Here is a 16,540-nt window from a genome sequence, read left to right as displayed (position 1 = left end):
CTGGCTAATTAAATCTTGCCTGAGGGAGCTTAGATGTCCTTTACGGGACATCATAAATAGATCCTTCCTGGAGGGACGTTTTCCAACGCCCTTAAAAGAGGCCTTGGTCTGCCCCCTCTTGAAAAAAAGTACAGCAGATCTGGCCGAATTGGCAAACTACCGGCCGGTCTCGAATTTACCGTTTTTAGGTAAAATTATAGAGAGGGCAGTGGCATTGCAGTTACAGGGTTTTCTGGATGATGCTTCCATCCTAGACCCTTGCCAGTCCGGCTTTCGCCCGGGTCACGGGAAGGAGACAATGCTGGTCGCCTTGGTGGATGACCTCCAGCGGCATCTGGATCGAGGCGGTGTGGCAGTGCTGATGTTGTTAGACCTGTTGGCCGCGTTCGACACGGTCGACAATCGGCTACTGACCCGCCGCCTCGCCGATGTTGGGGTTAGGGGGTTGGCCTTACAATGGCTTTCCTCCTTCCTTGAGGATCGGGGACAAAGGGTGGCAATCGGGGGTGAGCTCTCCCAGAGGCGCACACTACATTGTGGGGTGCCTCAGGGAGCAGTTCTCTCGCCGATGCTATTTAATATCTATATGCGCCCCCTTGCCCAGATTGCCAGGAGGTACGGGCTTGGGTGTCACCAGTATGCAGATGACACCCAGCTCTATCTGCTAATGGACGGCTGGCCTGGCTACGCCCCAGAGAACTTGGACCTGGCACTGCAGGCCGTGGCAACTTGGTTAAGGCTGAGCGGGCTGAAACTGAATCCGGCGAAGACAGAGGTCCTTTGCTTAGGTCGGGGCACTCTAGGAGGGGAAATACCTCTCCCGGTCTTTGATGGGGCGCCGTTGAAAGCGGCGCTCCGGGTCACAAGCCTGGGAGTTCTACTGGAGCCTTCATTATCAATGGAGGCCCAGATAGCAGCCGCTGCCAAGTCAGCCTTTTTTCATCTGAGGCGGGCAAGGCAGCTGGCTCCCTTCCTGGAGCACCGGGACCTGGCAACAATGATTCACGCAACGGTCACCTCGAGACTGGATTACTGTAATGCCCTCTACATGGGGCTGCCTTTGTGCCGAACCCGGAAGCTGCAGCTAGTGCAGAACACGGCTGCCAGACTGTTGCTGGGGCACATACAGCCGGGGCGGGAGCACATACAGCCGGGGCTGCGTGAACTGCACTGGCTACCAGTTATATACCAGATTCGCTACAAAGTGCTGGTTATTACCTTTAAAGCCCTATATGGCCGAGGACCTTCCTACCTTAGGGACCGCCTCTCCCCGTACGAACCCAGAGAGCACTGAGGTCAGCAGGGAAGAACCTGCTGACTATCCCCGGGCCAAAGGAGGTAAGACTTCAGAGTACCCGTACTCGGGCTTTCTCAGTTATGGCCCCACAGCTGTGGAATCAGCTCCCAGAGGAAATGCGGGCCCTGCGGGACTTTGAACAGTTCCGCAGGGCCTGCAAAACCATCTTGTTCCGAATGGCCTTCACCAGCTGAAACTACTAAACTGCCAAGTAAACTTGCCAGCGGAATAGCACTAAATGTACTAATGTTTTTAGAATTTTATGGATTTTAATTAACTGTATTTAAATGCTATTTATTGTATAATGTATATTGAGTTTTTTGCTGTTAGCCGCCCTGAGCCGCTTGGTCGGGGAGGGCGGGATACAAATAAAATGTGACTGTGACTGACTGACTTTTCATGGCCATCATGATTGTCCATCTCCTAGGAAGCAGGAGTAGGTAGAAAGGAGCAATGGCAATATTAACAATAGCTATTACGATACTAAGCCCATAGAGTTACAATCTAAAATGGCATCTTTCCCCTGTGGGCTTCAGAAGTCTCCACCAAGGCTCAGTTTTATTCCTTTAACTTGAAGCCTGCTAGTTCCAATAAGCCAGAATTCTTCCCTGCAATATTATTACATAGGCTTTATACAGTTATCTCAGCAGAGTTTATTGTTCCACATGTTCAGTTGGTTTTTATCATTGAACTGTCCAGGAAAAAGGCACCAAATGGTATTACTACATACAGCCAGCTTTCAGTGTTAGTATGATATCTGCAAGGAAACATCAGGGGCTAATTCCACAGTCGCTTAGGTGAAATTATCAGTTCTCAGCTGCAGCTGACACCATAAAACTTTGTTACCGTCAAATGGATCCCAATTAAGCCAGTTTTCCAGTTCAGCATGCATCAATGCTCAGCAATCTCATACTTCAGTAAATTAGGACTTTCGTAAATTAGGACTACAACCCTACAAACTGAATTTGAATACTGACACTTAAGCAGCACCAACATTTGTCAAAATGTCAGTTAACAAGGCCATTAATTTTAATCAACTGCAGTTTAAAAGTACTAATATTTATCCATTTTTTGAACCAGAGAATAGACATTGCTGTTCCGCATCTTATTTTAATACAGCTGTCTCTAATCACATCAAAGATTATACACACAACTACATCAGAATGTTGATGGGAATTTGGCATTAGGATGAAGAAATGACTGCAGAAAAGTGGCCAGAGTGTGAGACACATAAGCCAATTTAACTTCACCTCATAAATAACTATGGAGTACCAAATGGAATTACTCTATTTAAAGCAACAAACAAACACAGGGAAGCTTTCTTGGATATGTGTAAGACCGTGCTAAATTATAGTTTGTTGTGGCCTCTCTTAACAGATAGAGTATGACAGAGATCTTTAATTTTTCCCCAAACAGAAGAATTATAAATGCTGTTTGGCGTTCAGAAAATTTCACTATCTAAAGCTCTCTGAAGGAACATGCCAGGCTAGAAATGTAAAGGAACCAGACATCCTAATAACTGGACAATGGGCAAAATCCATAATATTGGGGGGGTGGGGGGGTTGGTTTATTTATACATTTCTATCCTGTCCTCCTTCCAAAGAGGATAGCAAATCCTTGTGCCTTCCCTCATTTTATCTTGACAGGCAACTGTGGAATGGAGTAGGCTGAGAGATACTGACTGGTTCAAGATAACACAGATTCATAGCTGAGATAGAATTTCAAACCACAGCTTGTAGGTCCTACAGGCAGTCATTTTGCCAGAAAGCACTTTCCTGGGGCACTTTCTTGTGGAAGAGCATAACTCAGACTCCATAAATCCAATCCTCACCAAACTTAAAGGGCATGTTGAGGAAAGTCATCAGGAGATCTCCTGGGAGTTTGATGTCTCTAGCTTGCACAGGGGGTCATTTTGACAGGCACAGGTTCAGGAGTGTATAAAACAGACCTTGTGCAAGCTAAGTTGCAGGGGACCTCCCCTGGATGCTCTTCTACATAGCCTTCAAGTTTCAAGTTGCTTCAAGTTGCTTTGTGTAAACTTTTAGATTGAGTGGAGACAGTCTTTTAGGAAATGTATCCATTCATGAACCACAATGAACCTCCATGAACAGCTCCATGACACCCAGCTCAATGAACCTCCATGAACAGCTTGAAAATTTGTGCCAGTTGACGGGTCATGAATTTCACTTCATGAACAAAAAGAAGTCAAAATTCATCACAAACTTTGGTTTGTGCGCCCATCCCTATTTGTGAGTCCCCACCTCCAAATGCAGACTTTTCATTAAATTCTCCTTCAATTGGAAGCTGACTCCAAAGAAGAATCCCTGCATTACCTTTTTACTGGAGAAGATCTATTTTATCTCATTAGCTGCCTCTGTTTTGGAACTCTTCTGTTTTGTTTCAAGTGAACACACTAAGAACGTGCCTGTAGATCATTTTCAATACAGATAATGCACTGCTGTTAAATTCAGACAATAGTTCTAAGCTGACCCTAGAATAGTTTATACTGCTTTTTCACATTACCTATAATAATGGTAGGCATAAATACAAAATGCTGAAAGATTGTCTTGTTGAAAACTTCCCATTTTCTTAACTTGTTCTCTTAATGCTTAACACTAAATGAAACTGTTTAATTGCTATTCTCTCAAACAAAACAAAGTTTATTTACCACATGATGTACTACAAAAAACACCATAAAACAGTTCTTCTAATTTCCATTCAGAAAAGGATAATTGGAGAATTCAGTACTTACCACAGGCTGGGATGTCACAAAGTTCTGATTTAAAGTTTTCATCTAGAGTGAAGCACCATGGGGCTTCCTTCTGATTTCCTGGATTACGACAGTAGGAATGCCCTCCGTTTAATTCAGGGTATCTGACAGCAGTGAACGTATGCGTGTGAGGATACTGAGAATTCCATGGCTGGCACTGTCGTCCAGATTTTGTGATGCTCACAGTCCCTCGGTAGTCTATTCCTGTGTTGTTATAACATTTGTGATCTGTAAAAGAATAAAGAAAACAACAGTTCACTTTGGCAAATCAGAAAACTACAGTGCACATTGGTGACTGATTGGCATATGAACATGAAGCATATCTCCACTGAGGCAGGTTATGTTTCTGCTGGCCTGTATCCTGAAATCTAATTCAGTTTCCCAAGTTACTGATGTTATAATGCTGGGCTGGCTTTTTATCCATACTCTGGAGAAGATTTAATGGTTAAGTTTTTTGTAATAAAAATGCTTATTCCGTGTATTTTTAGCATAAAATGCATATAAGAACTCAAAACTGCCCGGGAAAGCTGAAATAGATTCCTTATTTTGGCATGAAAGAACAGAGAAACCGTGAGACTCAACTGTTATTTGGCTATCTTGGAAATACAACCACATAGTATCACATTCACTCTAATCAGTCTGTGATCTAACCAATGAACTCTACTTAGTGACTGGAATTAGGTCTACTAATATCACATACAAGTATTGCATAGCAACCTTTGCCCTTGTAAGGAGTCTTTACTTATTATACCATTAATACTATTTATTTCAATGGAATAGCTAATGGGCATTTTAATGGACAGGGGCTGTGGCACCAGATGTCAGCTCATATAAGAGTAGTACAAATAGGATTTGTTTACATTTTTAAAAGGTCTTTTTCTAAATAAATACACTATTATTGAAATATACACACTAATCATAGAAATACATATAATATACAATAGAATTCACACCATACAATCAACAAGATTTACACACAATACATAAACATCCAGCACTCAACATAAATCACCGTGTATATAAATCAGTTTCCTCCAGGTCTTTTTTTCAGTTAAAAAATGCAGTCCAACTTCAGATATTGTATCCATAAGCCTGATGGGAAATCCACTTCAGTAGCTCTTATAAGAAATAAATCCAGGTTGCTTGGAATCCAGTGTAGCAATGTCCTATAAACGGCCAAAGCAAAATCCTTCCATATTGGTCTGCAGCAACAGAACAAAATTGGAATCTAGTGGCACCTTTAAGACCAACATTTTTTAAATTCAAGATACAAGCTTTCATGTGCAAGAAAGCTTATACCTTGAATAAAACATTGTTAGTCTTAAAGGTGCCACTGGCTCAAACTTTGTTCTTCTAAATAAATTACTACCAACTCAAATCTATGCAAAATGAGGGACACAGTAAAAAATGGGTTCTGTAATACCTAGCTAGGCTTGTCATCAGACTAATAATCTGACTATACCAAATTTTGAACTGCCAATATGTATTTCTATTTCTTTCTGTTCATATTGAAGAATATTAGCAAAAACTGTTTGATAAGAAGGATGTCTCCTATATAAAGTATCGAGTTTACAGTTGTTACTTACTCTTATTTATTGGATCTGCCATAGGGATGCCAATGCGGATACAATTTACAGCCTCAGGGCTATCAGGCTGTGGAAGATCTTCACAATTAGGCAACTTTAAGCGCATCAGAATCACAGGGTTGGATCTTGCAAAGATATACTCAGTTTGACAAAGTACGTTTTCCAGAATTTCACATTCATCACGGCAGAGATCCCGAGGCTTGGCAACTGAAGAGGTCTCATCACAGTATGGGAAAGCATAATGGCACAGCGAAGGAATAGCAAATTGGGAACATTTATCAGATAAATGACTGGAGGTTCCAATCATAGTGAAGGCAGCTGTAATTTACACATATCAGAAGTTTAGACAATATACTATGTACCATCTTTCAATATCATAATAGTTGAACCCACCATAATAATTTACCACAACTAAAAGCTCATACAAGTGTAGTAAATTTTCTTGGAAAGAACTTTCTCTACTATTTCATTAATTCTTTCAGTTGTGCTCCTACCCAGCTGAACAAAGACTACCAATGTGTTTGTATTAGAGTTGCCCCCCACATCCTCTGGTGGGGGGGACTATTGTACCATAGAGTTTTCCCTCCCAAATTGCTAGAGCATCCGGAAAAACCATAGTTTTCCCTCCCAGAAACACCTTAAGCAGCTGTCATGTGACATCACCGGTGTGATGACATCACTTGCAGGTGACATCATTGTGCCGACAACATTGGGGGAGGTCCCTCCCGCCAGCCCAATGTGGGCCGGCAGGTTGGGAACCTCCAGGCTGGGAAAACCCCCACCCGACCTGGGGCTTGGCAGCCCTAGTTTGTACGTAATACACAGAGAGAAAGTGAAAAAATAAATAAGACACTATATGATACACAAAAATATAATTTTCATTATATCATTTTCCAGTTTTGTAAAATCATCCACATTTCTCTCTTTCTCTCTCTCAAATAGATATATCCTGTTAAACTAATGTTGTTTTGAACATATTGGCACAAATTTCATTGTACCTTAGATATATATCTCCGCTGCTCGCCCAACAACATGCGATCTGGACCCTTGCCCCTCCTGGCTGATTAAATCTTGCCAGAGGGAGCTTAGATGTCCTTTACGGGACATCATAAATAGATCCCTCTTAGAGGGGCGTTTTCCAACGCCTCTGAAAGAGGCCTTGGTCCTCCCCCTCTTGAAAAAATCAACAGCAGACCCGGCCGAATTGGCGAACTATCGACCGGTGTCTAATTTACCATTTTTAGGTAAAATCATCGAGAGGGCAGTGGCGTTGCAGCTACAGAGATTTCTAGATGACGCTTCTGTCCTAGACCCGTGCCAGTCTGGCTTCCGACCGGGCCACGGGACGGAGACGGTCTTGGTCGCCTTAGCAGATGACCTCCAACGGCAACTGGATCGAGGCGGTGTAGCAGTGCTGATGTTATTAGATCTGTCGGCTGCATTTGATACGGTCGACCATCGGCTACTGATCCACCGCCTCGCCGACATTGGGGTTAAGGGGTCTGCTTTACAATGGCTCTCCTCTTTCCTCACGGGTCGGGGACAAAGGGTGGCGATCGGGGGTGAACGATCCCAGAGGCGCACACTAGACTGTGGGGTGCCTCAGGGAGCAGTCCTCTCCCCGATGTTATTTAACATCTATATGCGCCCCCTTGCCCAGATTGCCAGGAGGTTTGGGCTGGGTTGTCACCAATATGCAGATGACACCCAGCTCTATCTGCTGATGGACGGCCGGCCCGCCTCCCCCCCGGAAGGCCTGGATCGGGCGTTACAGGCTATCGCAACGTGGCTTAGACTGAGTGGGCTGAAGCTGAATCCGGCAAAGACAGAGGTTCTCTGTGTGGGTCGCGGCGCTCCAGGGGGGGAAATATCTCTCCCGACCTTCGATGGTGTGCAGCTAAAGGCGGCGCAGCAGGTGAAGAGTCTGGGTGTCTTACTGGAGCCTTCATTATCAATGGAGGCCCAGATAACAGCCACTGCCAAGTCTGCATTCTTCCATCTGAGGCGGGCAAAGCAGTTGGCCCCTTTCCTGGAGCGTCGGGACCTAGCAACGGTGATCCATGCGACGGTCACCTCACGATTGGACTACTGTAACGCCCTCTACATGGGGCTGCCTCTGTGCCGGACCCGGAAGTTACAGCTAGTGCAGAACGCGGCGGCCAGGCTGTTGCTTGGTCTCCCAAGATGGGAACATGTACGGCCGGGGCTACGCGAACTGCACTGGTTACCGATTGTATACCGGGTCCAGTACAAAGTGCTGGTTATCACCTTTAAAGCCCTATATGGCCGAGGACCAGCCTACCTGAAGGACCGTCTCTCCCCGTATGAACCCCAGAGAGCACTGAGGTCAGTAGGAAAGAACAGACTGACTACCCCTGGGCCAAGACAAATCAAACTACAGAACACTCGCTCTCGGGCCTTTTCGGCCGCAGCCCCATATCTCTGGAACCAACTTCCAGAGGAGGTGCGGGCCCTGCGGAACCTTGATCAGTTCCGCAGGGCCTGCAAGTCCACCCTTTTTAAATTAGCTTATGAATAACTGAATTATACTGATAAGAAGAAAATCCGCCATCAGCATCAACTAGAAGAGCGTCAAGGATAGCGTTATAATATGTTTTAGTTAATTGTTTTAATCAGGTTTTTAAGGTCAATTAATGTTTAATGTTTCTAATGTAACTGTTTTATTGTTGGTGCACCATTGGTCACCGTATTGTTAGCCGCCCTGAGCCTGCTTCGGCAGGGGAGGGCGGGGTACAAATAAAATTTATTATTATTATTATTATTATTATTATTATTATTATTATTATTATTATTATTATTATTATTATTATTATTATTATTATTATATTATTATTATTATTAAGGAGTGACAAATTTTTGTTACACTGAAGATTATGGCAAGAGTCAAGAATAAAGGCAATCAAATTGAAAACTGAAGCAGAAATGTTTACCTACCAGTAATTTGATTTTCTATTTCTCCTTGCATATGCAGAGACTCCATATAAATTGTTCGGTTTCCAATAAATCGGGCACATGCAATTCCTCTATATGGCTGGCAAAACCCATCCTCTTCATACTCATCACTAAAATAACATATATAATATGGAAACCATAAAAAGAAATTCAGACTTTGCAATCATCATTACTACCACTACTCTCATCAATTCAAAGACAAGTGAAATCACTCAGAACTCTTTTTACTGAACACAGTGGATTACTTTGTACCGTTGGGTATAACCCCAACTATCTGGGGGAAAAGAACCATACAGATACACCCTTGCATCCATTCAAGACAATGAGATGTTTTCAATAGTTCCTAAACCAGTGTTTATCTTTCTGGCATTTATATGACAATTCCATTAAAACCCCATTCATATTTTATTTGTTAAAGGAAATGGACAAATTTTGTATGTTAATAATAACTACACACAATTATTTCCAGAGTGACCAGAGTAATTGAAAAAAAGCAAATAAAACCAATATTAACAAAATAGCTAATCATATAATAAAGACATAAAGCCCTTATTATACATGTCCAATCTATAATAATCAAATTGACCAATATGAATGTGGTATCATGAATTCATGAAATGAATAAATGGTTGCTATGATCACTTGGTGAATTTTAATTCTTCAGTTTAATTTGTTCAGTTAGATTTGACATTTTGGCAATTTTCCTTATCTTAATTCTTTCAAAACTGGAGGGCTAGCCTGATGCATTTTTGTGATCAGAATTTTATCAGCAGTTAATAAATTCCAGCAGGTTGCATATAAAGTTGTCTTTCACCCACACACAGATACTGTTGTAGACATAAGGCAGTGGGCAATTTTTAGATACTCCCATCCAACTGCAATTCCCCCACATTCTGTAATCTTCATTAACAACGTTTCAGGGGATGCAGTGAAAAGGGGTGTCAGGAGATATCCATTCCATGAGCTCATGATCATTTAGGCCCAGACCCAGATCCTCCCATACTATTTTTCTTGTACTGGTCCCTCTAAAAATTCAAACAAAATGGTCAATGGAATAGGCTGTTTGTTCAAGTGAATATATAAATCAGAGATGCTTTCATCTCCATAATGACAGGCCCATTAACACAAAGGACAGCCCAATCATGTCACACTGATTCAGGCAGTGCAACCATACTGTTGTAAGCATCTAGGATCTAGCAAAGGGTCTTAGATTTAAAAGCCTCAATTTTAGTAGGCTTTATATGAAACAACCTCATTGTCTCTCCAGAAATTATTTCTCTATGTAACCCAGATAGACTCTTTCTAATAAGAATGTATTTCAAGATACATACAAGTTAACCAGTGCAGCATGTGCCACTTGCTCTGACTTCTGTGCGAAAACAAGTTCCCTTGATTCAATATGAGTGATAGTTGATAGCAGAAATGAACAATGAACTTAGTTGGATAGAGATAGGTCATTTAATAATATATAGTCAAACATACCAGAGTATACATATTAGTACAGTATAATTTATTTTCCTATTCTGAAATTCTTCCTTGTACTCTTATAAAGTGTTCCAACTCTAATGTGGAATGAAACATAAAAGCTTTTGCTTGGCAATCATGTTTAATGCAAATGGAAAAATAATATTCTGTCATGTTTTCCAAAGAGTATAAAATAGCTATTTGTGTCCAGCTTTAAATTAGGTGTATGTTTGTTCTAAAAAAGTTCAAAATTTGGAACTTACATTTTGGTTTGCAGAGACAGAGTACATGTGTGTGAGACAGACAGCAAGAGAGCTAGAGAAAGCTAGAGAAAAAAAGAAAAATAATACATGCCAGAGAGCCAAAATTAATTAGTTCAGATATTCTTTCTGTAAAATGGAAAAGCCAATTATATATGTGTAATGCATGATACAATTTCAACAATTTAGGTTCTCCCTCTATACAAAGTGAGATTATTATATCATCTGTATAGAATTAATCATCTGAATGCAGGGCATTTTTTGAGAAGAAATGCACAGGAACGCAGTTTTGACTGGCTTGGCTTCAGGGGGTGTGGCCTAACATGCAAATGAGTTTTTGTGTGAAACAATGGTGATGTCAGGTGGTGTGGCTTAATATGTAAATGAGTTCCTGAGGGGCTTTTTCTACAAAAACAGCCCTGGTTTGAATAGATGCAATATGGTACATAATACAATACAGACTCTAATCACCCAGACTTTCAGGGTGCAAGCATCTAGTCTCTTGAATGCAGTGTAGTGGTTGGATTAGGATCAGAAAACCTGGATTCAAATCTTCCTTTTCTATACTGGGTGGCCTTGTACCAGTCATTCTCTAACACACATTCTCCCTCACAGGTTTATTGTGAGGATAAAATGGAGGAGGGAAAGACCACCTATGCCACCCTGAGCTCTCTGGAGGAAGATTAGTACAAGAATGCATTAAATAAATTAATTAATGAAATCTTACACCAAGAATACTTTCTAATGACACAGTTCCACAAGGATTCCCTTTGTTATTAGCATCAATAACACTGCAAAGTAAGGTAGAGGCAATTCCTCACAAATGATCTGAAGCAAGCAACAAAAATGAATCAAGGAATAGCTTTTAAAAAAGGTGACATTAACTGACTATCTAACATGAACTTGTGAATGTTTTCTGTTTCTTCAGCAAATTTTACATATTGCTGCAAAAAGCCACTTTACTGTTATATTTAGCCAGAAGAGCTGCCTGGAAGCAGGGCTGGCTAGGGTTGCCAAATCCATCCCCAGAAATATCTGGGGACTTTGGGGGTGGAGCCAGGAGACTTTGGGGGTGGAGCCAGGAGACACTGGGGTGGAGCTAGGGGGGAGGGGGAAAACGGCGCCGGGGAGATGGAGGAGCAGCCACGGCGAGCAGAGTAGAGGCGGCAGCGGCGCGGCGGCCTCTTCTCCGCTCGCCGTGGCTGCTCCTCTGAGATGGGCTCAACCTGAGCCCATCTCGGAGGAGCAGCCACGGCGAGCAGAGAAGAGGCCGCCGCGCCGCTGCCGCCTCGCCTGCTCCGCCTCTGGGGTGGAAGCGGAGGGGGGGTGGAGGCGGGCCAGGAGCGTGGCGAGCCACAAGTCCAGGTCCTAGAAGGGCCCAGATTCGCGGCTCGCCATGCTCCTGGCCTGCCTCGCCCTCCCCTGCGCTGCTGCCGCCTCTTGGCTGCTCCTCCGAGATGGGCTCAGCCTGGGCCCATCTCGGAGGAGAAACTGCGGTGGGCGGGGAGGGGGCGGCAGCGGCGGCCTCGCCGGCTCCAGGATCCGGCGGCTCGGCGCCGTTTCCCCCCTCTCTCCCTGCTTCCATTTTGGGGGGAGCGGGGGCTGCGGAAGCTGCCACAGCAGTGTAGCTCCGCCTCCTAAACCCAGCTGGAGAGTGGAGAGGCCAGGGAACGAAGGAGCCTATGGCTGCATGGCTATTTTTGAGCTGGAGCACTGTCTTCCAGCTAAAAAAAAAAAAGACCTGGTCATGTGGGGGGGCATCCAATTTGGTGCCCCCTGAAGGCTGGTGCCCTAGGCAAATGCCTAAGTCACCAAGTTGCAGGGCTGGCCCTGCCTGTAACTAAATGTTTTGATGACTGCGGCTTGCAACTGCAATCCAAAAGATTTTACTTTAGCAGAATTCTACAGACTCCAATGTGATTGCTTCAGTGCAAGTATTTGAATATTTGTATACATTGATGTTGATAAGTAACTTAGGTGGACTACAACTAGGAAATACATGTCCTTTTGTGATTTACCTAGATTTGCAGAAACACCAACTGGAAGGAAACTTTATTACCTTTTATGGCTATTCAGACCAAATGGCCAAGCTACACTGTTTCACCATGTGATCACAGTCAGTTTGCCCTCTTAATGAACAAACTGCATGTATTTCAGCCCACTATACCTGATCCCCTCGACTGATGAAGTGTGCTTAGAGAGCACATGAAAGCTTACGTTCTGAATAAAACTTGGTTGGTCTTAAAGGTGCAACTTGACTCCTGCTTTGTATAACTGCTCTAGGACCATTCCCAGCCACACAGCAAGATGTTATGTGGATGCAGTAAATCTGCAATGCGGATTTTCATAGAGTGACTATCAACAAGCCACCCATTTTCCAGTTGCTGCGCTATCAGTAATTTTGAGAAAATATGTCCAGTACTGGGACAAATCTAACACCTGAAAAATAGCCTTAACTATTGATATATTGAAAATACCATGGCATCCCAGAGCTTTTTAAATGATACAGGATGAAATGTCCCCCTTTAGCTGCAGGTTCCCAGGTTACAGTACTCACTCAGGCACCCGTTCTCAGGTCCATTCAAGCTGGCTCAAAACATCAACCATTTATTTGCAAAGAGATAACTCCAACAACCAACATCTTCAGCTAACAGACAAAACTGGAAACTGAAAAAAAGAGCTCTAGCCAATAGGACCAAGCTAAATCACATAGATATTAGGGGAGGAGCAGACTATTCCATTACATACATACCTATATACAATAAATAGAAGGAGGCAACTGATACCACCAACGGCAGGATTAGTTTGTTTTTAGACTGTGATATTGTTTTTAGATTGTTATAATGTTTTATTATGTGAACCTGATTTTAACCTTGTATTATTGATTGTTGTTATCTGCTCAGAGCCCATTTGGGAAAGGGCGGACTATAAACCAAATATAATAACTAAATTAAATAAATAAAATATATCACACAGGAAAATATGTTTTATGTGTTCAGTAGGGAGAAAAACAGGTTTTAAAAAAGTAAAGGTAGTTCCCTGTGCAAGCACCTAACCATGGAGTGACGTCACATTATAACATTTTCACAGCAGACTTTTTACGGGGTGGTTTGCCATTGCCTTCCCCAGTCATCTACACTTTCCCCCCAGCAAGCTGGGTACTCATTTTACCGACCTCAGAAGAATGGAAGGCTGAGTCAACTTTGAGCCGGCTACCTGAACCCAGCTTTCATGGGGATTGAACTCAGTGTTAAAGCTGCAGTACTGCAGTCCTAAGCTCTGCTCAGAACCTGAGTTCGATCCCCGGTGGAAGGTGGGTTTTCAGGTAGCCGGCTCGAGGTTGACTCAGCCTTCCATCCTTTCAAGGTTGGTAAAATTACCCAGCTTGCTGGGAGGAAAGTGTAGATGACTGGGGAAGGAAATGGCAAACTACCCCGTAAAAAGTCTGCAGTGAAAACACTGTGAAAGCAATGTCACCCCAGAGTCGGAAACGACTGGTGCTTGCACAGGAGACCTTTCCTTTCCCATGAGCAGAGCTTGGACTGCAGTACTGCAGTTTACCACTCTGTGCCACAGGGCTCCTTTGGAAAACAGGTTATAAATATCTAAATAAATAAACAATCACTTCTTCCCTAGAAATACAGGTCTTAAATTATGAGAGGCAAGACTACAACAGCCGCTTGTGTTCTGAAGGCAGAACAACAGAGCTGGGGTTGGTTTTCAAAACAGCACAGGAGAATCTGTACTGAATCTTTTCTGGCAGCTCTCTTTCTTCTTTTGTGAAAAGACAGGAATTTCCTAGCATTCGTATGTTGTTTGTTAGGATTTATCAGATTTCTCTCTGAGGGTGGTTAACCTTCCAAATTTTACACAGAGAAATGTATACAACATTTTGAGGCTCAAATAGGATGAAAGTCTCAGTACTAAACACTGATTATTCTATTGGACCTTTTTATTAAAGGATTTTTATTTCATTATCTCTGATGTCATCATCTGAACATTTAATATGACACCTGATACAGAAATCAGTTATCTGCTTTAATTCTTTAAAAGACAGAAACCCAAACTAGTATTTAAATACATTTTTCCAGCGTACTTCTCACAGAGTGTGTGTGTGGGTAATTTATTTATTTTTGAGATTTGTATCCCACCCTACCCTGCAAGCTGGCTCAGGGCAGTTTACAACATATAATCCAATAAAATCATACAGTCATTGCTAAAATTGTTTGTTAAACCATCAATACAAACAATAAAAATTTAGTTAACGGCACAGCAGATAATCTCTTCTACTTCTTCAGTGTATGCTGGATTTATGCTAGGGATGGCGGGTTATGTTCTGCATAAGCAGATCGCTGAGTCCAGGCATCCAAGATGTAAATAGAGCCATGGTCGCTTAAGCGTGGGAGGCTGAATGTTATTTGATGTCCGCTGCTTCAACTAAATTACTGGCAGAACAGATCTTTGCAGACCCTGTGGAATTACAATAAATCCTGTAGGGCCCTGATCTCAGATGGGAGCTTGTTCCACCAGGCCGACAAGGCCCTAGTGTGGTTGATGATAAGGTGGATGTCTTTCGGGTCAGAGACTGCCAGACGATGATGGTTGGAAGAGTGCAAGGCTCTTCGAATTACATATGGGGTCACATAGTCCTGAAGGTATGCTGGTCCCTGGCCATATAAGGCCTTAAAGGTTAATACCAAAACCTTAAACTGGACTCAATACTCAACTAGCAACCAGTGCAGCTGGCGCAGCATTGGCTGAATGCACTCCTGCACATTCACTTCTGTATAATTAAGGTTTGAATTATGTTGTTAGCCGCCCTGAGCCTGCTCCGGCGGAGAGGGCGGGATACAAATAAAATTTTGTTGTTGTTTTGTTGTTGTTGTTGTTGCACAGACGTGTCAGTTAACAGGTGCACTGCTGCATTCTGTACCAGTTGAAGTTTCTAGGCCCACATAGAGTGAAGTTGCAATAATCAAGCCTGGAACTGACCTCTGCATTTTAGCACTCTAGAAACAAGTATTTTACTTCTCTTTTGAATGTTTATACGATCCTCATCCAATATACTATCATCTAATCTCAGCATTAACCTCTTAGCACACAGTGAATCCAGGAACACTTGGCATTGCTCTGCTGGTCCAAAAGACCAAGAAATAAGTCCAGTTTTGCATTTAGAGTCCTTTTATTCTACAGTACACCATGTTTGAGTGTTTAAAATACATTTAGATTTGGGGAGCTTTCACACATACTAGATAATGCAATTTCAAGCTACTTCAGCAACTTTTGGGGTTGCCAGATCTGTGTTGAAAATACCTGGAGACTTTGGGGGTGGGGCCAGGAAGGGGCAGGGTTTGGGGAGGGAAGGGCTTGGGCAGGGTTTGTACCTCAGCATGGTACAATGCCATAGAGTCCACCTTTCAAAGCAGCCATTTTCTCCAGGGGAGCTAATCTCTGCCAGTTGGAGATCAGTTGTAAAAGTGGGAGATATCCGAGCCCCACCTGGAGGCTGGCAACCCTAGTGAATATTTGCAATTGGATTTTGCCATTTCACATAATAAATACAGTTGCAAAGTGCATTGAAAGCGTGTTATTTAATGTGTATGAAAGTGCATTGAAAGCGTATTATTTAATGTGTATGAAAGTGCCCTTGATATGACTTATCTGATAGTACTGGACACTCCCACTCAGTTGTCAGTCCAAGAAGTCCAAGTGACATTCCAATTAAATTGAAATATGAGAGGAAATAACTTCCCTTGTGAACCAGCTACATTTTAGCTCTTGGTTATTTTAAAAACTCAGCCCAACCAAATTCCTTTTCAGTTGACACATGATAGGCTTTTCACATGAGTTTTATTAACAGTGATGAAATGCAACACGTTCATAGTGAAGCAGTTGTGTCTTCCTTGGCCACCCAAATGGCACTCTTTCATGGCTTTGTTGTAGCTTCCACAGCATAAATAATATATGCCTAATGTATCTAAGGTCCTACTTATTGAAACACTTCACTGTTTTTACACATCCAAAAATCTGTTTATCCTACATATTTGACTAGGAAGCTGAGATACTCTAGGGGATTACCACACATATATATCCTTGCCATAAGTAGGAATTATTATATGCACACTTTAGCACAGTATGAGCTTTTTTCTTTAAAAGGAAGAGAACAGAATACCTCTTAGAGTTTCTCCTA

At 42.6% G+C, this 16,540-nt stretch overlaps 1 protein-coding gene across 1 annotated transcript in view; it reads right to left on the bottom strand.

The window, feature by feature from the left end:
- The window catches only part of ROR1 (receptor tyrosine kinase like orphan receptor 1), a 325,748-nt gene that overhangs the window by 26,158 nt on the left and 283,050 nt on the right, over positions 1-16,540 (bottom strand). Inside the window, exons 5-7 of the mRNA XM_060231943.1 lie at positions 8,609-8,736; positions 5,654-5,971; positions 4,050-4,295 (exon numbers count right to left, since the gene is read on the bottom strand). Of these exons, the coding sequence (XP_060087926.1) occupies positions 4,050-4,295; positions 5,654-5,971; positions 8,609-8,736 (692 nt within the window). The remainder of the gene's footprint in view (positions 1-4,049; positions 4,296-5,653; positions 5,972-8,608; positions 8,737-16,540) is intronic.

Source organism: Heteronotia binoei, chromosome 2 (assembly GCF_032191835.1).
Source record: "Heteronotia binoei isolate CCM8104 ecotype False Entrance Well chromosome 2, APGP_CSIRO_Hbin_v1, whole genome shotgun sequence".
NCBI lineage: Eukaryota > Metazoa > Chordata > Lepidosauria > Squamata > Gekkonidae > Heteronotia > Heteronotia binoei.
The sequence above is the reverse complement of the archived record's forward strand: the minus strand, read 5'-3'. Positions and strand labels throughout refer to the sequence as shown.